This window comes from Cavia porcellus, unplaced genomic scaffold, assembly GCF_034190915.1.
Source record: "Cavia porcellus strain 051 isolate PalLab524CR breed Dunkin Hartley unplaced genomic scaffold, mCavPor4.1 scaffold_50, whole genome shotgun sequence".
Taxonomy (NCBI): Eukaryota; Metazoa; Chordata; class Mammalia; order Rodentia; family Caviidae; genus Cavia; species Cavia porcellus.
Genome location: NW_026947533.1, coordinates 5,607,630 through 5,633,662, shown reverse-complemented (window position 1 = coordinate 5,633,662; position 26,033 = coordinate 5,607,630). Strand labels below are relative to the sequence as shown.

The following is a 26,033-nucleotide window of genomic DNA, read 5'->3' as shown; positions in this document are numbered from 1 at the left end:
TGGTGTTGGTTCTTTCCCTTCAATTTCTATTAAGAATCCAAAAGTGATTACTACTTATTCTTAATTATACACTTGAAAAAATTCACTGGTTCATTTTTCTTATCCTGGGTTTTGTTGTTGTTATTAATGAGTTTTGATTGTTGACCCATTGCCTATATTCATTTTTGCTCTGTTCATCAGTGTGTTTGTTCCTGATGGGTGTGGGTCACTGACACCAAAGGAGACCATATTCCCATTAAGGGTCATGTCTCATTTTACTGAGGGATGCAGCCATTTACTTTTGAATCTTTCAACTAACCCTACAGAATATATTTTTGTCAGTAACTCCTTTCAGTTACTTACACTTTTTAATGCACACTGTTTTGTTAGTTGATTACTGCTGAAGGAACCTGGAGCTCGTCAGGTGCCCATCTCTTATTTCAGGCTTCATATACTGACCAACCTGGAGTGTCCTCACCTCCTGACCTGTAGCTGTGATATGTCCACATGTGGAAGTTGATATCTGCACCTGGATGGAAGACATTCAGTCAGTGTGGGCTGTGTAACAGACTGACCTTTTCATATAGTGTTTCCCTGAGTGAGACATAAGCCTCAGGCCTCTAGTGAGGAGCTCTGGCAGCAGGGCCATTCTAGCCTTCTTCTGTTCAGTGTGCAGTGTATGCTGCTTTGCTGAGAAACTGACTTGTGCATCAGGAGCCCTGGACCTTGGGTTTTCTTGCCCTTGGTGCCATGGTGTCCTCAACCAATGCCTTGCCCATTTTTCCCTGACATAAGATCTCCACAGAGATCTGAGCACCCCTGGATTTCCTCTTCCAGGCTCCGACTCAATGTGGAGACTTCAGGTGTGAAATTGGTGAGTATGACATTCAACATGTATACATTTACCCTGGAAAATGTACTGCTAAGTCTTCATTATAAAAAGTGAGATTAACAGACACCCATATTCTCTTCTTACTTAGTTACAGTGTGAAAAATTAGAAACCATGAACATACCACAGCAAAGCTGCTAAGTGAATTATAAACTTACAGGATCTGAAAATGCTGAAAGAAGGCCTGTGTTGGCCATGTCCCCAGTCTTACTTGAGATGAGAGAGAGATTATGGCTTGGCCCTCTCTCCACCCAGCAGTGAAGAGACACAGGCCCTCACAGCAGGCAAGTACAGGAGAGAGGAGCTGGTGAATGGCAGACCACTCATCCTATTGGCCCTGATAGGTATACTGTGATCCCCTCTCTCACAGCTGAGCCCTGGCCCTCTTCCTACCCAGCCTTGTACTCTGTGTTGCCCTCCCACCCTGCCCCACTTCTTGGGAAGAGGTAGCATCTCTCTTTGGTTTAAGTAAATATTCTCAGGTGACTTTTTTTCAACTAAGGGAAACCCTATTTCCCCCTTTATATGGACCTTCCTACCCTCCTCCCAACCTTCTTCTGTCTTCCACGCATGCTAATGACAAGCCCATTGAGTACTCTGCTACTGGAGAACTATTTGTATGTCATTAGTATATGTTCTCTTACTATAAATGACAGATTTAGAAAAAGAAAAAAGAAAATTTTGGTATATTTATCTATTTCACCAGGTTCCTGTTAGTTCCCTGCGCCACTTCCCCACCCAAAGATGACATTGTATAATAAAGGAATTTGAGAGTAAAACCAAGAAAAGTGTTCATATTTCTGGTCCTCTACATCTGGATTCATTAAGCGATGGGCAAGTCTCCCAGGCTCTGCCTCACTCTGCCTGTCACTCTGTTTGTCTCATGCACATCTCTGTGTGTACACACATTGATTTCAGAGGTATTTCATTGTAAAAACTGACACCTTCCACACGCACATCCATCTTGCATCAATGGTTATTTCATGATCAGATTCCTTGGCCTCTTTATCTGTGGGCCCAAAGAGACCGAGCTCTGCATCCCTGCAGCTTTCCCTGTTTCTCATGGTCCACACTGGTGCCCTGCACCCTCTACCTGCAGGGTAGGGAGGGTCTCAGTTCCTTCCTGTTCTAACAGTGCTGTGAACAACAGTCTTGAAAAGAAAGTTAAAAAGTTATGCAGATTTTTCTTTATTTTATTGTGTTGCTGTTTTGTAGCTCTGTGTGGGACAAACCTCTATGCTTAGCTCAGCAAGGTCCAGGGACCCTTTGTAGAGCTCTGAAGGGAGCTGAGGGAAAGGGCTCTGCTTTCCTCACACCATATTCTCCCCACTGCTGTTCCCCCCCTGCCTTCAAACCCGAAGTCAAATGGGAACACAGCACATCTCATTGACATGTCCCTGAATGTATCTTCAGTGGAATACTGTGCATTTTGTACCCTACTTGGCCATATGAATTGATTCCCTTTTGAACCGCAAGAGTTTGTCTCTTACCTCACAAAACAAATGGAAAATCAATTCCAACATCAAAGATGAATGTATTTAAGTTTTACTTATAAACTGGGATCTATCGGGGATTGTGCCCTTTATCAAAGAGAAATATCAGTTAGTCTCTTCCATTAATGCTTGGCCAAACAGAGCTGTGATGCACTGATGTGAAAACATGGAGTAGTAAATCACAGAGGCAGATAGTTCATTGGTGGCTGGGGTTGGCAGGGAAGAGAGGGAATGTTGTCCAAATGGGAATGAAATTGTGGGAAATGCTCTGGAACTGGGCAGAAATGTACACATTGAGAATGTGTACATGCCACTGCACTGAGGATGCTAATTAAAATGAATGACATCCTATCATTTATTTAAAGTTAATTTATGCCATATTTAAAAGGAGTATAGAGGTAAGGACAAGAAAATGGAAAAAATAGTGGAGCAGATGGGAAAGTCAGGATTTCAGCAGAAGCTGGCCTAAGTGTAGTTGAGGAGCTGCCATGTACTGTGGAGACCCTGTTAGTTGTACCTCTGAGTTAACAGAGTTGGGCTTCCTGGTACTGGCTCTTCCCATGGTCCCAGAGCTTGTAAAGGCACTCGAGATGGATCAGGTACAAACTCTGCAGCTGGTCCTTGAGCTTGGTGTGCAGCTGACACTTCAACAGCAAAAAGGGAAAAGATCATCAATTTCCCATGTTCCTTGTAGAGCAGTCAAACTTCCCAGTGACTGTCAGAGATAGCTCTGTGCATAAATCCACTATCAGGAATTCTTCCCACACTGCATCCACGCACTGATTGCTCTGTGTCTCAGAGCTGCAGGGTGGTCCCTTAGCTTTGTCCTCAGTGGGCTCACAGTGTTCCAGCTCAGCAAGTTGAAGTTGCATTGGAGGTTCCATGTGGGTTTGCAGTGCTGTGTAGAGCTAAGAAGCAGGGCTGTGGTTCTGGAGGAGACAGGTGTGGGGAACTGAGTGTGAAGTCTGTTCCTCCCTCCCAAACTGCTCACACAAGGCAATCTGCTGAGTTGGACACCTGCCTGCTGCTCCAGCTGTGGAGAACCCAGTTCACTCTATCTCCACCACCAGTGAAGCAGTTTTGGCTGAGACAGCCCTGAGAGACTGACCGATGACGCTATGGGAGAGTCTTTGGACACTGGTGTGACCATCTCTCCTATCTTCAGAGAAGCTGTACACATATCTATCTAGTGCTCACCAGTGGCATGTTGCCTTCTCGGGGGATGGAAAAATGTCTTCTGTGGTACAAGGGTTGTGTTACATAAATATTTGAGAAGTGAGTGGACAAAAGAATGTGACCTGTTCCACCTTTCCTCAGTTGTTAGATTGTGCAGTTATTTGCCACCCAGTGCACTGTCCTTCCTCTGGGCTCATCTTCCACTGTTGTGCATCCATGTCTAGGGAAGCCAAGATGGGGTCTCATGTACCATAATGTCAGTGGTACATGATCTGCTATCCAGGGTAGCACCCACTAGTTTGGAAGGTCAAGAGGGGAATAGATACATCTTTCCTAGTCATTGGATCACGGTCAGTGCCTGGAAAAGTGGCTGTGATTGGTGTACCTCTACGGATATTCATGTACTCATGGTACCAACTGGTTCCTGACCTGAGGTCTGAATGGGCCTGATGCCTCTGCCACTCTCATAGAATCTGACTCTGAATAATACATCACAAAGCCCATAGAACAAGTCTCCAAACACCTCTACAATGTAGAGAGAAATTTTACTCAGTGTAGGGATCATTGCAGGAGAAACAAACCTTTCCCATGGAGAGAGCAGCTCAATGGAGAATAAACATGGCTACTCCAGCAGGCCTTTCACAGAGCCTTGGCTGGGGTCCGCAATTGCCTGGAAACCACCATTTTGTTCCATAGGGACCCTGTAAGCTTGGCCTTAGTTGCAATTCACTGTTCTGAGAATTGCACTTACTGGATGCAATTCTCAGTTCTCAGTGAAGTGAGGCTGAGAGATGTAAGCACATTTCAAAGCCTCAGCTTTAGGTGGCCAAGTCACACTGTGCAGCTGAGAGCAAACTCACCTTCCCACCATCGGGGCCTGGGGGTGGAAATGTTGGCCCTTGAGGGACCTGGGAAGGAAGAGCCATAGATGGGGCAGCTGTGCAGAAAGTCCTACTCCAGGGGCTCCATCAGGCTGTGCAGCCCTTCTGCCTGTGTCAGTCTCACTGTGCAGACCACCATCAGGTTCTCCACTGATTGATTTCCAGTTTGTAATGAGACAGTGGGAAGCTTGGAATTAGTGGCCCAGCCATGACCCCACCCCATGAGTGCTGGAAGCTGAAGTGATACTCAAAGGTTAAATTTCATAAGGAGCAGTTAGAAATAATAGCATTTCTGATCAGTTTGTTAACAAATAAGTCATTAACTCCCTACATGAAGAGTATCATCCCACATGTCCTGTGACAACCAGACATTCTAGAGATGAGAAAACAGGCTTGTCCTGGGTGTGGGAGTGGGGACCTGTATGTGATGACTCACAGGGTACTTCCCTGTGGTGCTGCTGAAGAAATTTGGTCCAGTTTCCTTAGCTATGAAAGGCTGAGTGGCTGTATTCACTGTCTCCTGGTACAATGTCATTTAGCCTAGTGGGGACCTAACCTCTGATCTGAGGAGCCTGAATATTTTCCCCAAGACATGGGTGAGTGAACCTCTGCTGATGTGATGATGTGTCAGAGCTTGGGGCAGAATAGAAGCACAGTCACACCAGTGCCAAAGGGATAGCTGTTTCCAGAGTTAACAGTGAAGTAAAGCAGCAGAAGTAAATCATGACAGGAAGTGAACAGATTCAGTGTCCATATCCCTATTCTGATGCTCCCATTAATATGTGGGCAGTGACCTGGCACCTGGCCGAGTTGGCTGAGCAGAGAGGATGTGATAGTTGAAGACTTAGACCCCAGTTTCCTTTGGGGGCAGGACCACAGGCCTGCTGTTTACTACACCCTTGAGGGGAGGTGCTGAAAATGTAATCTGACCCTAAATATCTTGTCCTCCTTGGGCCCTATTACAGAGTCCCCTTAGCTCACTCTCTCCCCCTGCCGACATCTGTTGTTACTGCGAGGCCCCACTGTGGTACAGGTATGTGTACTGCAGCCCTGCACGAAGCTGCTCCAGGCTGATGTCTGGGGCAGCACTATTGGTGGAGTGCCTAGTAGTGTGCAAGAAGCTTCTGAGATCTCACAAAAGCAGAGAAAGGGACCATCAGGACTCCCCTAAACCCTCCCAGAGTTCTGAGTATGGCATACAGAGACATGGCAGCTTCTAGAAGCACAGGCTGCACATAGAGCTGCAGGGTCTGCCCTGCACAGTGAGCTGTGAGGGGCCATGCCCTGTCTCATAACCCTGCTCCACAATGGTAGGGATGGTAGGGACACCCAGGCCTACAGAGCAGGTAGTCACTAAGGGGTGTTCACCAGCATTTATGATCCAGGAAGCCCTCAAAGCCACCAGCCAGCCAGGACAGAAAACCAGGAGGTCTCACTTTGTCTCCTTTGGGATTGCCTAAGTGGGGGAGGATTCACCTTTCTAGTGACAGCACAGAAGCCATCAGCCACGCATTGAACCCGGTTCTTTATTGCAGTTCCCCATGGGAGACTTTCAGAGAGCACCTGGGGCTTGCTGGCTTGGTGGGGAAGCCAGGCTGAGTCCTTCTGGAAGCTGATCTCACCCACCTTCCCCCTCCCCATCTAGAATTTATTCTCACCCTGTGGTTCCCCAAACCCTGGACCAGCCCTGGTACCTAAAAAAAAAAAGTTTTTAAAACTGCAATGAAAGAAAATAATTTCATTGAAGATGTAGATCAACAAGATTTTTAATTAAATATGTCAATGGCAAATTAAACATTGGTAATAATCATATTTAGAATCTAAAGTTGTTAGGCTGCATATTGAGCTCAGTGGTCAAAGCACCTGCCTGACAAGCACAAGGTCAGGAGTTCAATCCCTGATACCAAAGAAAAATCTACAGTTGTCAACCCTGTAGTTCTACGAGCACAACTATTGAAATTGATAGTTGTTCATTAAAAAGCTCAATGTTTCTTCTGTTGTCTATAAAGTACCTACAAATAACATGGTAACTACAGTGAATAATACACTGTGCACTATACCATTGCTACTTGCTAAGAGCTGCTCTTATTTTTCCCCACATAGTTGAAAGATGAAAATGACTGGTGATGATAGAGAAACTGTGATAATAATTTTTTGAATTTTATTGGATATTTCACTACATCCACTAAATACATTTTATTTGCTACAATTATGCTAAGTGAAATAAATAAATAATTCTTAATGTTACAGGCAGCTGTGTTAGTCACAAATATAGGCAGTCAGATAGTTATATAATGGAATGAAACTCCTAACCTACTATGCCTGGTAGGTGTTTGTGTTCTATAAAATAGAAGAATGAATTTTAGGAACAAAGGAGGTAAAGAGCAGAATATACTACTGAGAAAAAAAAGTGAAAGGTTTTTGCTCTAGATAGGATATTACCACAGTGGGAAGCAGGCCAGTGGCCATTTACCCTGAGGTCACTTACCTCTCCCTTAGGCAACTTACCTGTGGCAGGAAAAGAGTCCCAATCAGCTACTGGCACATCAGCAATGACACCTTTAAGCACCACCACAGTCAAAAAGTAGATATGAGCCCCCTCACCATGTATCCAGCAGAAAAAGGCAGACATCTAGTGGTCATGTGATCCACCTTCTTAGAATAAAGGCCATTTTTACTTTACATTCTCTCCTTTACCACAGTGAAAACCCTATCAGAAAGCTTCTGTCTGAGAGAGCAGGAAGGGTCATAAGTGGGTTGTATCTTCTAAGGACTTTATAGAATAAAATCATGGGGTGAGATGGGTTTAAGGTGGGGGAAATTGCGAATTCACAAGGCAGATGGGCATAACTTTGGACAGAGCTATGTTTAGCCAATATAATTAATAATTCAGGCAAAATCATGTACACTGCAGACAAATGGGGATGTGAGGTCATAGAAATCAGGCATTTTACAGAGCAGTAACTCTCCTCTATGGGATTGAGAGGATGACTCCTGACTTCAGCAGGGAAATATTTAGAAAATCAATTCTTAGAACATGGATGCATTTGCTTGGTATTTTCTCTTGAGGCCTGTCCCATAACAGGAGGTATCTGTCTTCACATAGCTGCAAGGTATGTGGGCTTCTGAGCTGGCTACATCTAGGACCTGATCCTGTCTCCCTGGCTATATATTTCTAATTAACTCAGCTCCCTGTAACAAGGCTTGCCCCTCAAAGGAGCCAGAAAATAAGTTCAGATTACTTGCAGGATTGGAAGAGATAATCACCTCCTGCTGTGGGCCAAATCTCAAAAGAAAAGGTAAATTAAATACAACCAAGTGCTAAGGAGCAACAGTCCAAATACTTCTCTGATCACCCTGAGGAAACAAGAGTCACCATCCCAACCCTCTACAAGAAGAGTCTCTGCTCTTAAACCTGCCCACTTACTATGACTTGCCCTCCCATTTGCTCCCAATTTAATCAATTTTACCTGAGCAATTAACCTTATTGGTTGACCACATTTCTACCCCGCATTATGGTTAACTTTCAGATTCCCATTTTTCCCCTCCCCTGGACCCATCGAACCCCATGATTTAACTCTATACAAGTTTCTCAAAAAGATAGAGTCTTTAGCAAACCACTCAGAACTTTCCTGTCTCTAAGACAGAAGCTTTCCTTCTCCCAATAAATATATTCCACTCTTAAACTCCATCATTCCTAAAATTCATTCTTCAATTTTAGAGAACACAAACTCATACCGGATATATAGTAGGTAAGGAGTTTCATTCCCCTATACCATTATCATGAGCCAAATTAACATGACTATACTTTTATAATGTCTGAAATTTGTCCTTTTCCTGCAGTTTCAAGTGATTAATACAATTCACAGTGATTATAGTCCTGGCAATATCTAAAATTGTATACAACAGTCATTATAAGTGTAAAATAATTGCTTTGATTGTATTATTTAGCAAGACATAGACTTTGCCATGGCACTAGTTTATATCTTACAAAAGAGAAGGTTCACCTATAATTGTTCAGAAAAATTTCTACATTATTGGCTAATTGAACAATTTTTAATTATATAAACTGTGTATTTTTTCAGTTTCTAGAAGGCTCCTATTATATTATTGAAAGCTGTCTGTAGGCCTCTAGGACCTTGGCTATATATATTTTGATGAATAATTCTGTTTTGAAACTTGTATGAAGATTTATTTTTATCTTGGGATTAAATTCACTGCATTGACACTGATAGAGTGAAGCAAAAGCCCACTGCATTAATTTCCATTGGATACTCATGGCATTGAGCATGTGAATTGCTGACAAGGTAAATTAGCTTCATACATAGACAAGAATCAGTAGTTAGGATTTTGTGACCCAGTAGAGAAGCACAATGATAGGATTATTTACAAAAGATGAAAAATATTTCCAAAAGATGAGAAGTATAAAACAAAAAGAGGCTTTTATTCTGAGAACATGGAGAGAGATGTCTGGCCCCCACCCACTGCTGGAGTCCAGTGATCTCTCCTACTGATACGTGGGATGGGGGTGTGTAAGTAGCCTCCGTTTTGGGTGGAACCTAAGGAGGGCATTAGGAATGTACAGGTAGCCCATTGGTCATAGGTTTGGCACCATAGGTAAATTTCCAATGGCGGGAAGATGGCATCACAGGTAAATTCCTAGGGGTGGGAGAGATAGGGGCTTCCTGCTTTCCGTTGAGGCTTGCCTGGCAACAGAGTCTTGTCTGGGCCAAAACCGTTTCACAGAATATAAGAAAAAGTGGCAGTGTCCTTTCTATTTAAAGAATGTGGAGAGGAGCCTAAAGCCACCAAGGTTTTGCCTTTTTTCTGACGGATTATGGGATTAAACGGTATATCTGAAATTTGGTGGTGCTGGCACTGACATTGATATCATGTAAGGAGCTGACTGGAATTTTTTTTTGGCCCCTGGGAAAGGAATGAGGAAGTTGTATTCAGGGAAAAACGAGGAAGTAGCCATATGGGTAAGCATCCCTGATTTGACCTTTCACACTGATGAACTACCATCATGATGTCCTGTAATTTATTCTAGGGCAAAACTCTTTAAAGTACATCCTTCAGTTTAAATTAAGAAATGAAAATAAAGAATTTTTGCTATGTGTCTTCTCTCATGGTTAGTGGTAAACAATTCATAAGGAAAATTTCCAGTCATTTCCTTAATGCACTGTAGATAGCATAAACAAAACTACAGATCAGCTCACTTTCAAAAAACAGAAGCAAAACTAAAAGGCAGGGATAAAGCCTTTCAATGCAAATGTAGGTGAGATCAACATTTAAGAATACAATCATTTACTGATTTCTCTGACTTCAAGAAAGAGAAAAATTTACACTGTTATTGCTATAGGGTAATGAAACTACAGGTCTACTCTGTCTGGTATGAGTTTGTGTTCTCTGAAGTCAAAAAATGAATTTTAGAAAAAACAGAAGTCAAGATAATATAATTATTGGAAGAAAGAAAGCTGTGTGAGAGAGAGCAAATGTGTCCTGACTGGGTGGGCAAAGACTGTATTTTCCAAGGACTTTTATAAAGTAAAATCATGTGGTGAGGTGGTTTAAAGGGTGGGAAAACTGGGAACTCACAATGCAGATGGGCATAAGATGGGACAGAGCTATGGTAGCCAATAAGATAAATAGTTCAGGCAAAGTTGATTAAATTGGGAACAAAAGGCGAAGGGAGTCACATAGAAACCAGGCATTGTTAGGCAGCAGTGAATCTTCCCTTAGGGGTTTTGGAGGGTGACTACTGAGGTCATTAGGATGATAGGAACTATTTAAAATGTCAGTTTTTATAAGGATGCATTTCTTTGAATGGTGACTCCTGACTTACTCAGAGTGCAAGGGAACTATTTAGAATATCAGTCCTTAGGATATGGATGAATTTGTTGATCTTCTGCCTTGAGGCTTAGCCATTAGCAGGAGTTGTCCATCTTCTCCATAGTTGCAAGGTATCTGGGTTTCTGGATGGGCTCCTCAGAGGACCCAGCCCTGTCTCATTGCTAATCATAATTAACTAACTCAGCTCCACATAACAGTACTTTTAGGAAAATTGAATACAGATGTCTTGTGCTCTGAGTGAATGATCCGGGATGACAGTGTGCAACGTATATACCAGTGTTGCCCCACAATTCATATGTTTTGAAACTTAGTTTTAATTTATTTTTTCTTTTTATCCTTGAAATGAAATGGATTTGGAAATGAAAAGCATGAGGTAAGGCACTTTGGTACACATATTCCTCTGTGTAGTTGAGATCAACACTGTTGAAGACAACCAGCTTTAGAAGTCTCTGACTACTGTCTATCATTTGGGATCCTCTCTTGCAGGAAAGAGTTCCTTTCCCTGTTTATTTTTGACTCAGAAAGAAGACAGGTGAGCAGCAGTCAATCAGTGATGAAGAGGCGGGCTATATGAAATGTCCTATCAGGCGAGCTGTGGCAGGAAATCTCTTGGGTCTCTTCCGGTGTGTAGACATTGTTTACCTGTTTGGAATACAAAACTGGGAGCAGAATGCTTGCTGGATCTCATTTACTGGTTTTGAAGTCCTGTGGCCTGATTAGCAAAGAATCTGGGAGACCCTCTAGCCACGGAATGGTGAGGCTTTGGATGGGAGCCCAGAAATAGGGTGGAATTGGGAGAAACCAGTTACAAGTGGTTAGAAGCAGTTCTGATGTGTGTAGACTCAGGTATTTAGTTAGCTTCAGCTCCTGAGCTCTTCTAGCATTGGCCTTGGGTCGTCCACTTTCCCTTTTTCTCCTGCTCGGAACAAGGATGATTCTGTGTCCCCAGAACCCTGAATTAACTATGACAGCACCAGACTGGAGTATCACCTTTGAAATTTTCTACTGTCCTGGCACCTCCATCATAAGGAGCAGAGAAAGCAGCTTGGGAAGCCCCTGACTCTGATGCATTTTGTAGCTGGAGCAGCAGTACTGAGCTTGGTCTCCGCTCTCATTCCAGGGATCAGCAATCTTGATGTACTAAAGTTTATAAATGTATGTAATGCAGGGCCTCGTATCCACAGTGGCACTCCTTAAACCTGTACTTTTTTGTATTTATAGGGATTGCCTAAAAATGGTATGTTCTCGCATTTCCAACCTCTTGACAGGTGTTGGCAAAATCAAGAGTATTCAGAGATGTGTAGTGATGTGCTTCAGTGGAGGAAGGCTTTCCAAACATCTGGTGAACTCCTGTGTATTATAAATAACAGTGCAAAGAATTTCTGAACATACTTCATGTGACACATGTGCTCATAGACGATGTTCGTGAGAACAGCCATAGAGGTTTGAATTTTGAGAAAACAAAGCAGATATAAAAGTGTCGTCAAGGGCAGGGTAAAGTGTGCTTGCTAAGGACAAATTTCAGAAAGGGCTGCCTGTTAAATTCTCACTGAAAAATGCCTAAATGTAGTCATTTGCATGAACATATAAATACATGATATCCTTCTGAATGGAAAGGAATATGGGTGTTATCTCTAAATTAAGAGCTAATTTAATAGCTTGGTTGATCATATACATTGTTTAAATATGGAAATGCTCTGTAATGGACTTTACTAATTCCTGTAAAGGAGATGCCCTAAATTGAAATTGTGCAGGCATATCAATAGTTTAGGCATGAAGGGTTTTCTGCTTAGGGTGGATCAGACGAGCATGGAAAGGATGTGGAAGTGAACAGCAGGACACAGTGTGCAAATAGCAGGACATACAACAGAGAGGGTCTTCACTGAAAGTAGTTCTTAGGGTATGCATGCAGTTAAAGTTGAATTATGATATCTTCCTTGAGACAGATAACACCAGCTCTGCTAACAATCAGTATTCCACATCCCTGTCAACCCATGAATTCTGTGTTCTTCACTTGAGATCTAGTTTTGATTATCTCAAATTATGACCCAGTATCATGAAGATGAAATTTCAATTTTTTTTGTACCAAGGATGGAACTCATGATCTCAAGCTTGCAAGTTAGGTTTTCATGCTGCTAGCTAAATACCCAGCTCTGAAAGTGTTTTCTGTATATTATGGATGATATCAACCTTGTTCCTCAGAAAATGTTGAACATTGTGGAATTTTTCTATATTGTATGGCTAAAATTTTAAAGCAAACCAAAGGTGTCTTATGCAGTCACTTTTCAAGTTTCACATAGTCTGTGGGGTGTCTCAGTCAGGGTTTCTCTATTTCAGACAGCTCTGTAACTTAGGCTAGCCCCAAACTCAAGGAAGTTCTCCTGCATCAGCCTCCCAAGTTATATTTCTTCTCTCTGAGTGGAAAGTGATCACTTGTTGACACTGAGCTATAATTTGAAGCTTGCACTTGGTTTCATTGTTTATATGTTTTTTTATATATAGCAGTTTTCTGTGAACATTTGAGTTATTATTTATGTACCATATTTGATGTTATTTATGTTTTGTTCTATAAAACCAAATTCAAATATCAAAATGCTGCTTAAGTATATTAAGAACAAAGGACTTATTAGCCTAACTGAGATTTGAAGACATATCATTGGTAGTACATCAGAGTGATTGATGAGATATTTGTCTGCCTCTGTGCTTTATGGATGCTGGGCCTATAGGTTCTCACTATAAGCTCTGCATTAGAGACAGTGCACAGGGACTCTTGCAGTGACTCAACATAAGAATCAGTGCTCCTATTTGGCTGTTACATTACTGTGAGTTACAATATAGTATCAAATTTGCTGTCTCAAAAAATGTGTATATAAAAAAATTAATACCCAAAACATGGAATTAAGATTTGAAGAAATCAGTCTCCATTCAGCTGTTTTGTTTGGTTTTATTTGTTTAGTTTAGTTTTATTTTATTGAGACAGGTTTTCTCTATGTATGTCAGCTAGATTTGAACCCCTTATGGAGTGCAGAATTGCCCTAACCTCAAAGCAGCACTCCTGTGTCAGGCTCTTGAGTGCTGGGATTATAGATATGTGTGTTTTTACCCTAGAAAATATTGAGGCTTGTAACTTAGCTGTGTTGTAGCTTGTCATAATAGATGCCATCTTGAGCTTTGCGTTTAACTAGTGCCCTGTATTTCACCCTGAAAAATGGAAAATCACTCAGGGTAGAAGTCCCAGGAGAAAAGAAAAATGAGCTATACCCAAAGAACAAAACTGACCTGCTCAACAGAAGAAGCAGAATACAGTTGTCATCCAAAAATTATTATAAGATTCTAGCTAAATGATTTCCAACAGGATCTTTTTGTGATTCTATCTTGTAAAACATCTGTAACTTTCCAGTTCAAAGCCTCTTGTTTAGATCTCGAAATGGGTGTGGGGGTTCTGTGTACAAGTAGTCCTGACCATCTAATGAAATTCCACATTTCTCAATTGGGTTGCTTGGATTCTTGTATTGTTGTTCACAAACTCAACTCAAGCTTCAGAAACCTTTACTGACACAAGCAAACACCAGGATTAAATGACAGTGCCACTGAAATGAAAGAATAGTAGTTTAAAGGAGAGGAGAAAAAGACAAATGCCATGTGCTATAATGCCCACCTCTTTTCCCCAGCAATGAAGAGGCTGAAACAGGAGAATGGCCATGTATTCAAAGACAGCCTAACCTACATAGTGAGGGCAAGGCTGGCCAGAACTCCAAAGTGAGACTATGTCTTTAAAGCAAAAAACTAAAATGAAAATAATAAACAACCAAGGTGATAGAAAGACTGTTTTAAAAAAATCAGTAATAGAGCTGAGTGAAAGTTGACTTATGCAAAATGGGAATTATTGAATGATGATGCAGAAGAAGGAAGGCCATGTAGTGGCATGCAGGAGGCAGTAACAAACACAGATTTAGGAATGACACCTATAGTGCTACAGCACAACAGTGACCTCCTTCCTCCAATATATTTGCAGCTCACTAAATGGAGGACTTATAAAAGCTCATGAAAATGTTAAGATCAAGGCAAACAAGCAGCTTGAAATCCAGGCTTTGGAACATGGCCTTTAACAGACATTTCATATTTAGATTGAAATAAGAGAAATATAATCCTGCCCTGTTTGATGGCAAATGCACCAAATTTAATGGCTCACAACCTTGAGAAATGAAGAAGTTACAAACCAAAAGAAGATCAAAAATTTTCTTAGAAAAAAAGAGAGAAGAATAGCCCTGGATTTTCAGGAGTGGTCTTCAGTGTTTTGGCCAAAGACCTATTGTCAGGGGTCATTTATACAGGAAAGTCACAATGTGTGTACAGTGTGTGTCTCAGACTACAATCAACCTATAAGCTTATAGCTGCTTAACTAATATTATTCATCAGGGGAACAAGTCAGCCAGAAAAGTTATGTGGAAAGAGCAAAGACATTTTGTGGGAACAATAGTCCAGTTGTTCTGCTCATTGAATATGGTAATTGATGCCTATCAGGACTTCCTGGAGGAGGTGGTGGTAACTGTAGTACATTTCAAGCTGTTGTTTTTCTCTGCAGGAGCATGTAGAACTGGTCACTGCATCTTCATCTTCAGTTCTGGCTTTCTTCAGCTGTACCTGTAGCAGTGATTGTTGTATTTAGTTTTTTGCATTGACTCTTGAAGGTTCCAGTTCTTCTATGATTGTATATCAATTTCTCTCTATATTGACATCCTGTGCTAAAATCACAATAGTATTTGAATAAATGAACTGATGTTTATACATTTAAAAATATTCATTAATACAGGCCTGGGATTTAGCTCAGCAGGCAGAAATGCCTGCCTGGAAAGTGCTAGGTTGTAACTTTGATCCTTGGTACCTAAAAAAAAAAGTAATTTAAACTGCAAGGAAAGAAAATAATTTCATTCGTGAAAATGTAGGTTTACAAAATTTATAACCAAATATGTCAGTGGCAAATTAAACATTGTTAATAGTCATATTTAGTATCTAAAATAGTTGGGGCTGGGGATTGAGCTCAGTGATACAAGGAGCTGCCTGGAGAGCACAAGGTGATGAGTTCAATCCCTCATGCAAAAAAAATTCACAGTTGTCAGTGATGCAGTGCTATGAGCACATTTATTGAAACTTATGCTTTTTAATTAAGAGGCTCAATGTTTCTTTTTTGGTTTATGAAATACCTGCAGATAACATGGCAATTACAGTGAATGATGTACTGTCCCCTATAGGATTGCTATTTTCTGAGTTGTTTTTAGTTTTTGTTTTCCCACATATTTGAAAGTTGAAAATGTTGGCTGATGCTAGCTAGAAAAACTGTGATAAACATTTTTTCAATTTAATGATATACTTCTCTATATACATTAAGAACATTTATTTGCTACAATTACTCCAAGTCAAATTGATAAACAATTCTTAAAGTTACAGGCAGCTGAGTCAATTAGAAATACAGGCAGCCATACCATGATAAAGTGGAATGAAATTCCTGACCTTCTATGTGTGGTATGAGTTTGTGTTCTCTAAAGTGCAAGAATGAATTTTAGGAACAACAGAGTTGAAGAGCAGAATATATTTATTGAGAGAGAGAAAGTGAATGTATTTTGCTCTAAATAGGGTATTTTGGGAGTGGGAGGTGGAACCAGGGGACTTTTACCTTGAAGTCACTTTCCTTTTCCCTATTCAACTTACCTGTGGCCAGAAAAGAATCTCAATCAGCTACTTGTATATCAGCAATGCCAACTTTAACCACCACCCAACTCAAAAACTATATGTATGCCACCCACACATTTCCAGAAGAAAAAGCAAGACCCCTAGTGGTCTAGGGGTTCTCTCCATATTCTTAGAATAAAGGCCATTTTATCTTTATATTCTCTTCTTTACTACACCAAAAATCCTATCAGAAATCTTCTGTCTGGGAGAAACAGGAGGGATTCTGAGCAGATAGCAAAGGACTGTGTCTTTTATAGGGACTTTATAGATTAAAATCATGTGGTGAAAATGGTTTAAAGTGTGTTAGATTACTGATATTACTGAGGAGGTAGCTTAGCACAATAAAGAAGCTGAATATAATAATGTAAAAGTGGCCTTTTATTTAAAGAATGTGGAGACAAGCCCACGGCCACTAAGGGCTTGGCTTTTATTTTTTTCTGACTGACTATGGGGTTATGGGGTATATGTGACTTTTGACTGGATGTGGTGCTTGGAGGGGACATTGATGTCATGCAAGGAGCTGAAGGGAATTTTCTTTAGGCTCCTGGGAAAGAAAGAGGGTGTTGTTATCAAGGAGAAAAGAGGAAGTGGCCATATGAGTAAGCATCCCTGAGTTCACCTGTTTCCACCTTGAATTACCACTAGGAGGTCCTGTAATTTTTCTAGGGCAAAACTCTTTCAAGTACATCCTTTGGTTTGAATGAAGAAATCAAAACAAATAATATTTGCTATCTGTCTTCCTCCATGGCTCTTTGTAAACCATTCATAAGAAATATTTTGAGTCAATTCCTTAATGCATTGTTGATACCATAACCAAAATTACAGATCAGTTCACTTTCAGAAAAGAAGCAGCACTTAAAGGCAGGGATAAAGTCCTTCAATGCAAGTATCCCTGGCAAGGTGAGTTCAACGTTGTGTAATATAAACTACAACTGATTTCTATGACTTCTAGAAAGAGAAAAGTTTATTCTAATATTGCTATAGCAAAATCAATCTCCTGGTCTGCTATGTCTGATATGAGGTTTTTGTTCTGTAAAGTCAAAGACTGAATTTTAGGAACAACAGAAATTAACAGAAGAATATACTTATTGAGAGAAAGAAAGCTGCCTGAGACAGGGAAGGGGTCCTGAGCAGGTTGCCAAACACTGTCCTTTCTAGGGATCATTATAGAGTAAAATCATGTGGTGAAATTAGTTTAAGGAGGGGAAAATTAGGAACTCACAATACAGATGGGCATAAGATGGGACAGAGCTAAGGCTGCCAATAAAATTATAAGTTCAGGTAAGGTTGATTAATTTGGGAACAAAGAGGGAAGGGAGTCACATAGAAAGCAGGCATTCTTAGGCAGCTGTGACTTCACTTAGGGGTTTGGGAGGGTGAGTACTGAGTTCATCAGGATGACAGGAACTACGTAGAATGTCAGTCTTTAAAAGGATACATTTCTTTAAATGGTGACTCCTGACTTCCTTAGGATATCAATATCAATCCTTAGGATATGGATGAATTTGCTTATTATTTGTCTTCAGCCTTGGCCCATAGCATGAGGTGTCAGTCTTCCCCATAGTTGCAAGCTATCTGGTCTCCGGTATGGGCTCCTTGGGGGACCTAGCCCTGTCTCTTGTCAATACTATTCTAATAACTCATGTCCATGTAACAGTACTGTTTGGAAAATTGATTACAGATGCCGTGTGCTCTATGTGAATGATCTGGGGATGACCATGTGCAATGTATATACAGTGTTGCCCCCTGATTAACATGTTTTGAAGTTTAGTTTTAGTTGATGTGTTCTTTTTTCCTTGTAATGAAATGGATTTGAAAATTAAAAGCCTGAGGTAAAGCTCTTCAGTACAAACACTCCTCTGTAGAGCTGAGTTCACCACTGTAGAAGAATGGCAGCTCCAGAAGCTTCTGCACTACAGTCTATCATTTGTGATCCTCTCTTGCAGGGAGGGGTTTCTTTCCCTGTTGATTCTTGACTCCGAAGGAGGGCAGTAGAGCAGGAGTCAATCAGTGATGAAGGGGCAGGCTATATGAACTGTCCAATCAGACGGGCCATTGCTGGCTGTAACTTCTGTCTCTTCTGGTGTCTCAGCATGATTTATCTGTTCTGAGTATAAAAATGGTAGCAAAATGCTTGCTGGATCTCATTTAGTACTTTTGATGTCCTGTGGCCTAATTAGCAAAGAACCTGAGAGATCCTGGAGCCATGGAATGGTGACGTTGTGGATGGGAACCCAGAAATACGGTGGAAGGGGCGAAACCAGTTACAAGTGTTTAGGAGTCGTTCCGGGGTCTGGAGCCTCAGGTATTTAGTTAGCTTCAGCTCCTGAGGTCCTCAAGCATTGGCCATGGGTCATTCACTGTCCCTTTTGTGTCTTGCTGTTGGCAAGTGTGATTTGGGGTCCCCAGAACCCTGGCTCCACTATGACAGCAGCAGACTCAAGTATCACCTTTGAAATTCACTGCTGGCCTGGTAACTCTACAATCTTTGGCATAGGAAGGAGCTTGGGAAGACCCTGACTATGATGCTTTTTGTAGCTTGTAGAGCAGTAATGAGCTACGTCTCTGCTCTCTTTCCTCAGAGTAGATGATCTGGAATGTCCAAAGTTCATTAATGCCTGTAATGCATTTCCATCTTCATGACTTGTGGTGGCAAATGTCCTGAGAATTCAGAGATGTGTAGTAATGTGCCTCGGTAGAGGAAGGCTTCCCAAACACCTGGTAAACTCCTGTGTATTATACAGAACAGTGCAAAATAATTTCTGAACATACTTAATTATTTAGGTGGCACCCCTGCTCACAGACTAGGTTTGTGAGAACAGCCATAGAGTTTTGAAGTCTGAGAAAAATGAAGCAAATATGAAAGTGTTATCAAGGACGGGGTAAAAATTTGTGAAGGACAAGTTCCAGAAAGGGCTACCTGTTAAATTCTCATCGAAAAATTTTGAAATTTACGCATTTGCATGGACATATACACGCAATATCCTTCTGAATGGAAAGGAATAGGTGTGTCATCTCTGAATTAAGAGCTGATTTAGTGGCTTGGTTTTACATAGACAGTTTAAATATGGAAATGCTCTGCAATGGAATTTACTAAGTGGTGTAAAGGAGAAGCTCTAGACAGAAATTTTGCAGTGATATCAATAGTTAGGCATGAAGGGTTTCATGCTGAGGATGGATCAGAGGAGTGTGGAAAGGATGTGCAAGTGACTGACAAAATGCAGGAAGCCAATAGCAGGACATACAACAGAGAGGGTCTTCACTGAAATTCAGGTAGTTCTTAGAGTAAGTGTGAAGTTAAAGTTGGGTTCTGATTGCTTCCTTGAGGTGATCAAAACCAGCTCTGGCAAAAACCAGTATTTCACATCCTGGTCAACCCATGAATTTTCTGTTCCATACTTGAGATCTAATTTTGATTATCTCTAATTATGCCGCAGTGTCATGAAGGTCTGATTGCTTCCTTGAGGTGATCAAAACCAGCTCTGGCAAAAACCAGTATTTCACATCCTGGTCAACCCATGAATTTTCTGTTCCATACTTGAGATCTAATTTTGATTATCTCTAATTATGCCGCAGTGTCATGAAGGTAAAATGTGGATTTTTTTTTGTACCAAGGATCAAACTCAGGACCTATGCTTTCCAGGCAAGTGTTCATGCCACTGAGCTAAATACCCAACTCTGAAACTGTTTTCTTTGTTGTATGGAAGATATCCACATTGTTTCTCAGAAAGTGTTGAATATTGTTGGAATTTTTCCATATTGTATGGCTATAATTTTTAAAACCAAATCAAAGGTATCTTATGCAGTCTCTTTTCAAGTTTCACTTTGTCTGTGGGGTGTCACAGTCACGGTTTCTCTATGTTAGACAGCTCTGTAACTTAGGGTAGCCCCAAATTCAAGGAAGAAGTCCTTCACCAGCCTTGCAAGATATATTCCTTATATCTGAATTGAAAGTGAACGCTTGGTGACAGTGAGCTATAAATTACAGCTTGGGCCTGGTTCCATTTTATATAATTATTTTTTTAAAACAGCATTTCCACTAACATTTGAGTTATTATTTGTGTATCATATTGGATGTTATTTATGTTTTGTTCTATGAAACCAAATTCATGTTTCAAAATTTTGCTGAAGTATATTAAGAACAAAGTACTCACTGTCCTAAATGAGATTTGAAGAGACATTATCTGCAGCCTATCAAAGTGATTGATGAGGTTTTTTTTTCTTTTTTTAAATTTTGAAAGTGGTAAAATACAACAGAACAAGGTAGAATAAGGCCAACTAAGATCATACAGTGAAATTGGTACACAACTTCACAACTGGTCACTGCGATAACAGTAATAGGTATCACAGTATATTTTATTATATTTATAATAGTTGTTCTTTTTTTTTTTTTTGTCTTTTTCCTTTTTATCAGTACCAAGGATCGAGCCCCCAGCTGTCTGCTTGCAAGGCAGGTGCTTATCCCGCTGAGCTAAATCCCCAGCCCCAATAGTTGTTCTTTCAAACATGTATATCAAAATGAGATGAAATACAGAACATTATAGTACTTATCAAAACAGAATATTGAATAGAGCAATACCATTAATCAGAAAAGAGCAAAACAGAAATAAAAATATTCACCTTCAAAGATATAGTAGAAGGAAGTCCCCTTTATTTGTTATGGTCTGCTTCTCAGGAGACACTCAGATTTCTGATTCCCATTTGCTAATGGTGGTTGACAGGAGAAGAGGGGTAGGGAAGTGGGATGTTTGATTCTAGGCCGTGCATCAGTAGGTTCACTATTGCTTGGGAGGGAGACAGGCTGGTTGTTTTGTTTCACAGCATCCTAAGTTCCCACATGGCGTGGATCTCAGGAGCTGCTGCTGGTTCTCCCCCTGGAAGGGCAGCATTCTGCCAGACCTCCACCACTTACCAGGGAGAAGTGGTGCTTGCTTGCCTTGCAAGTGTCCTAAATTCCAGCATGGCATGGATCTCAGGAGCTGCTGCTGGTTTGCCCCCTGGATGGGCCACAGTCTGCCACACCACCACCACTTACCAGGGAAGGGAGGTGCTTGCTTGGCTTCCCAGTTGATTGAGGGGATATTTATCTGCCTCTGTGCTTTGTGGATGGTGGTCCTGCAGGCTTCTCACTGTGAGCTCTGCATTAGAGACAGCACACAGGGAATATTGCAGTGACTCAGCACAAGAATCAGTGTTCCTATTTCACTGTTACATTAGCAGTGAGTTGCAATCTATCATCAAATTTGCTGTCTTCAAAAATGTGTATATATACAAAATTAATGACCAAGACATGGATTTAAATTTGAAGAAATCAGTCTTCATTCAGCTGTTTAGTTTGGTTGTATTTGTTTAGTTTAGTTTTGTTTTATTGAGACAAGCTTTCTATATGTATATCAGCTAGATTTGAACACCCTATGGAGGCTAGAATTGCCCTGAACTCACTGAAACCATCCTGCCTCAGCCATTTGAGTGCTGGCATTATAGATATATACCACCACACTTTGCTTTTGATTCAGATTTGTAGGAGAGAATTTAAGATATCCCAAACCTGGTGTCTCAACCTTCATGTGAGAAATATATGTATGATCCTTTAGGAGGTGGTGACCTTTGAGGATGTGGTCGTGAACTTCAGCAAAGAGGAGTGGACTTTGCTGAGTCCATCCCAAAAGAACCTCTACAGAGATGTGATGGGCGAAATCTTTAGGAACATGACTGCAATAGGTAATGACAAAATACTTTTGTCACTCATGCTGTCAGAATGTTGTATGTCACTGTTTCATTAAAAACAATGTGAATATATTTTTAAAAATAGCTCAGACCTGGACACATTATATCATAACTCTAAACAAAATCTATTAATTTGTATGTATTATTCTAATGAGCGCTGGTATTTCTATGTCTACAATTCAGGAGGACTTGGGGATATCCAGGAAGCTGAAAAAGAATGCAAAATTTACTGGAGATACTTAAGGTAATTCGCACTCATAAGGAGAAGGAATGTTCCTGAGTAATTAGTGAGTCAGCAGAAAAATACCGCCAAAGAAATGAGGCACCATTCAATTTATTGTCAGTAATATTCTCTGAAGACGTTAAAGCTAGGGTATGTATAATGGGTGGATTAAATCAAGAAAATGTATGACATTGCATATAGATGTGTATGAAAGGCATACACTTTGAGTTATGACGTTCTCTTTTCAGTTTTTCTACCCATATATACATGTGAATACAACACATTCATCATCTAAAAATTGCTAAGATTGCAATAGAATTTGAAATAAAATGGAGTTCTTGTGTTTCCAAGCCATGCTCTAAAGAATCAGCCATTCTGACTAAAATTCTTAGAAGGCTGGTAGAATGTTAGTGCACTCATTCTGAATATCAGTGTGCAGTTGTCTCTAGAAATTGATCCCCTCATACTTGTCCTGGATATATTTTTAAAAATCCAAAATGCACATAAAATACTGATACAAGCTTACTCATATACAAAGCAGATCGAGTTATAATATATCAGGTCTTGATGAAGCTTAGCTATCTATCACTGGATTTGTGGAGAAGGAAAGTGTTAATAGACTTTTTGTGATTGTGCATTCTTGTAAATCCAGCACACTAGGAGTCAGATTTTGCAGAATTGCAAATTCAAGTTCAGACGTCACAGCTTAATGATCAGCAAAAATCTCTTAAAACATATTTAAAAAGCTATAGATTTTATGCTAATAGCTGTTGTTCATTCCCAGCATGGAAACAAAAAAAATGTGTTATATAATGTCAAAAAATAAAGAATATAATGTCATTTGCCATAAGAAATAGGTGGTTCTTTCTCCCATCAATTCGGTGAAATAGCTCAGCTATGAAACCTAAAAGTTCACAGGGTTTCTCTTAGATGAGAAACCAAAATATAAATTGTGGAATGAAATGAAAGAGTTAATAGAGAAAAATAAGACTGACCATATGGAAAAGGAAACTACAGGTTAAGGACAGAAGGGAGATTGTGAATGTGAAACATATCATAATGATCTGTATGTGATACACATATGTATCCATGCCCAAAGTGAAGATAAAGATTCTGCATTTCAAAAGGTACCAAATTTTAAGATTTCCAAATGTGTACCAGTCTTTTGGGAATAGTTGTTTTCAACATGTCTTACAAGGCCATTCTGTTACTTCATGTTCAGAGTTTCTTAGCAGGCATTAAAAACAGAACTTGACATTAATGCAGTCATTAAACTGAGACCCATTTCACTGTGAATGTTTCTTTTTTTTATTTAATGTAAGGAAAGACTAAAAAAAACGAAATAAGTAGAAATGATACCACTTTCAAAGTGAAAATAAACAGTAAGAAATCTAAAGACAGTGATTACATATGCTGCTCATAGAAATAGTTAATGCAGGGCTGGGGATTTAGCTCAGCAGCATAAGCATCTGCGTTGCAAGCAGGCGGTCGTGAGTTCGATCCCCGGTACCGATAAAAATGAAAAAGCAAAAAAAAAAAAAAAAAAAAAAAAAGAAATAGTTAATGAAACACAAAAGTGAAACATATGATGTGGGGATTCAAACAGTGAGACTACAAACAATTTTGTTCAAATCTCCAATAAAAACTTAGTAATATGATTATCAATCCGATATGTGATTTTTTTTTTTTTTACAGAAATGACAAGGTAGGGAAATCCTATGGACATGCATCTTGGAATCAGTGTAAAGAAGTATTCCTTCGTACTGCAGAAGGTAATGTGAATGTGAAAGAAGCAGAAACACACCACCATGTTCAGATCCATGAAAAATATGGCAGTGGGGAGAAATCCTATGTATATCAGCAAAGTGGAAAAGGGTTCACCAAATCTCGACATTGTAAGCAACATGAAATACCTCACACTGGAGTGAAACCATATGTATGTAAGAAATGTGGGAAAGCTTTTAACACACGGGAAAATTGCAAAATACATGAAAGAATTCACACTGGAGAGAAACCGTATATATGTAAGCAATGTGGGAAAGGTTTTAACACATGGGGAATTTTTAAGAATCATGAAAGTATTCACACTGGAGAAAAACCCTATGTATGTAAGGAATGTGGGAAAGGTTTTAACCGACATGGAAATTGTAAGCAACATGAAAGAATTCACACTGGAGAGAAACTATATTTATGTGAGCAGTGTGGGAAAGCTTTTAACACATGGGCAAATTGTAAAATACATGAAAGAATTCACACTGGAGTGAAACCATATGTATGTAAGCAATGTGGGAAAGCTTTTAACACATGGGCAAATTGTAAAATACATGAAAGAATTCACACTGGAGAGAAACCCTATGTATGTAAGGAATGTGGGAAAGCTTTTAGCACACGGGCAAGTTGTAAAATACATGAAAGAATTCACACTGGAGAGAAACCGTGTGTATGTAAGCAATGTGGGAAAGGTTTTAACACATGGGGAATTTTTAAGAATCATGAAAGAATTCACACTGGAGAAAAACCCTATGTATGTAAGGAATGTGGGAAAGGTTTTAACCGACATGGAAATTGTAAGCAACATGAAAGAATTCACACTGGAGAGAAACTATATTTATGTGAGCAGTGTGGGAAAGCTTTTAACACATGGGCAAATTGTAAAATACATGAAAGAATTCACACTGGAGTGAAACCATATGTATGTAAGCAATGTGGGAAAGCTTTTAACACATGGGCAAACTGTAAAATACATGAAAGAATTCACACTGGAGAGAAACCCTATGTATGTAAGGAATGTGGGAAAGCTTTTAGCACACGGGCAAGTTGTAAAATACATGAAAGAATTCACACTGGAGAGAAACCCTATGTATGTAAGGAATGTGGGAAAGCTTTTAACACACAGGCAAACTGTAAAATACATGAAAGAATTCACACTGGAGAGAAACCCTATGTATGTAAGCAATGTGGGAAAGCTTTTAGCACACAGGCAAATTGTAAAATACATGAAAGAATTCACACTGGAGAGAAACCCTATGTATGTAAGCAATGTGGGAAAGCTTTTACCCAACATGGACATTGTAAGCAACATGAAAGTTCACACTCAAGGTAGAACCAGTGTATATAAGCATCATGAGAATTTTTTGAGCACAAGTACATATTGTGTAATGCATGAAAAACTTCACACTGGGCAGAAAACTTATATATGTGAGGAGTGTGGGAAAGGTTTCAGCAGAAGTGCTCATAGTCCAATACATGAAAAAATTTAAAATGTTGAGAAACCCTGTTTATGTGAAGAATGTGGGAAAGCTTTCACCACACGTGGATTTTGTAAAATACATCAATGACTCCACTCTGGTGAGAAAACCTATGTATATAACAATGTGGCAAAGCTTTTACCACATACAGTCATTGCAAAACACATGAAAGAATTCACACTGGGAAGAACCACTGGCTATGTAAGCAAGTGGAGACACTTTCAGCAGCCAGATTGTAAGTGAAATATGTGAAGAAGCTCACACAAGAGATAAATCCTATGTGTTATGAAAATACTCTCAGCACACATGATCATTTTTACATATCTGAAAGAGTTCACTTTATCCTATGTGCATTAACAATGTGAGAAATATGGCAATCCATGTTTGTTGTTAAATACATAGAAAAAGCAGCACTCTTCAGACAGTTTAAATCTAAGTTTACTTTAAAAATTCCAAGTAGACCTGAAGAAATAATCAATACAGAAGTTTGATATCAATATTTCTTCACAAATTTTCCAGAAATGACAAATCTGAAGTGGAGCTCTACTCAAGTACATATTTTGTATGGTTTTCAGTTAATCACTTATACCTCTTTAGATTTTTTAAAGTGTCTTTGTGCTTCAACATGGCATATTGTAATTAAACATGGTAAACTGAAATGGGCTTTTCACATTCAAGTATGGATAGTGTCTATGTACTTAATATTTTGTCTTTAAACCTTAATTTTTATATTTTTGGTGAATTATTTTTATTTAAAGAAAGAAACCAAAAAGTGTAGAAATAATACAAAAGTTCTGAAAAATAAACAATAAGAAATCACTAGTTGATTAGTT

General features: G+C 39.8%; 1 protein-coding gene across 1 annotated transcript; it reads left to right on the top strand.

Annotated features, from left to right (window-relative positions):
- The first annotated feature begins 10,891 nt into the window (after positions 1-10,891).
- On the top strand, positions 10,892-25,539 carry LOC134475043 (zinc finger protein 709-like). Its single transcript, XM_063244409.1, has 4 exons — positions 10,892-11,026; positions 21,597-21,723; positions 21,913-21,973; positions 23,648-25,539. Exons 1-4 carry the CDS (start codon positions 10,943-10,945, stop codon positions 25,053-25,055), a joined length of 1,680 nt encoding a protein of 559 aa, XP_063100479.1. The 5' UTR covers positions 10,892-10,942; the 3' UTR covers positions 25,056-25,539.
- The last annotated feature ends 494 nt before the right edge of the window (positions 25,540-26,033 follow it).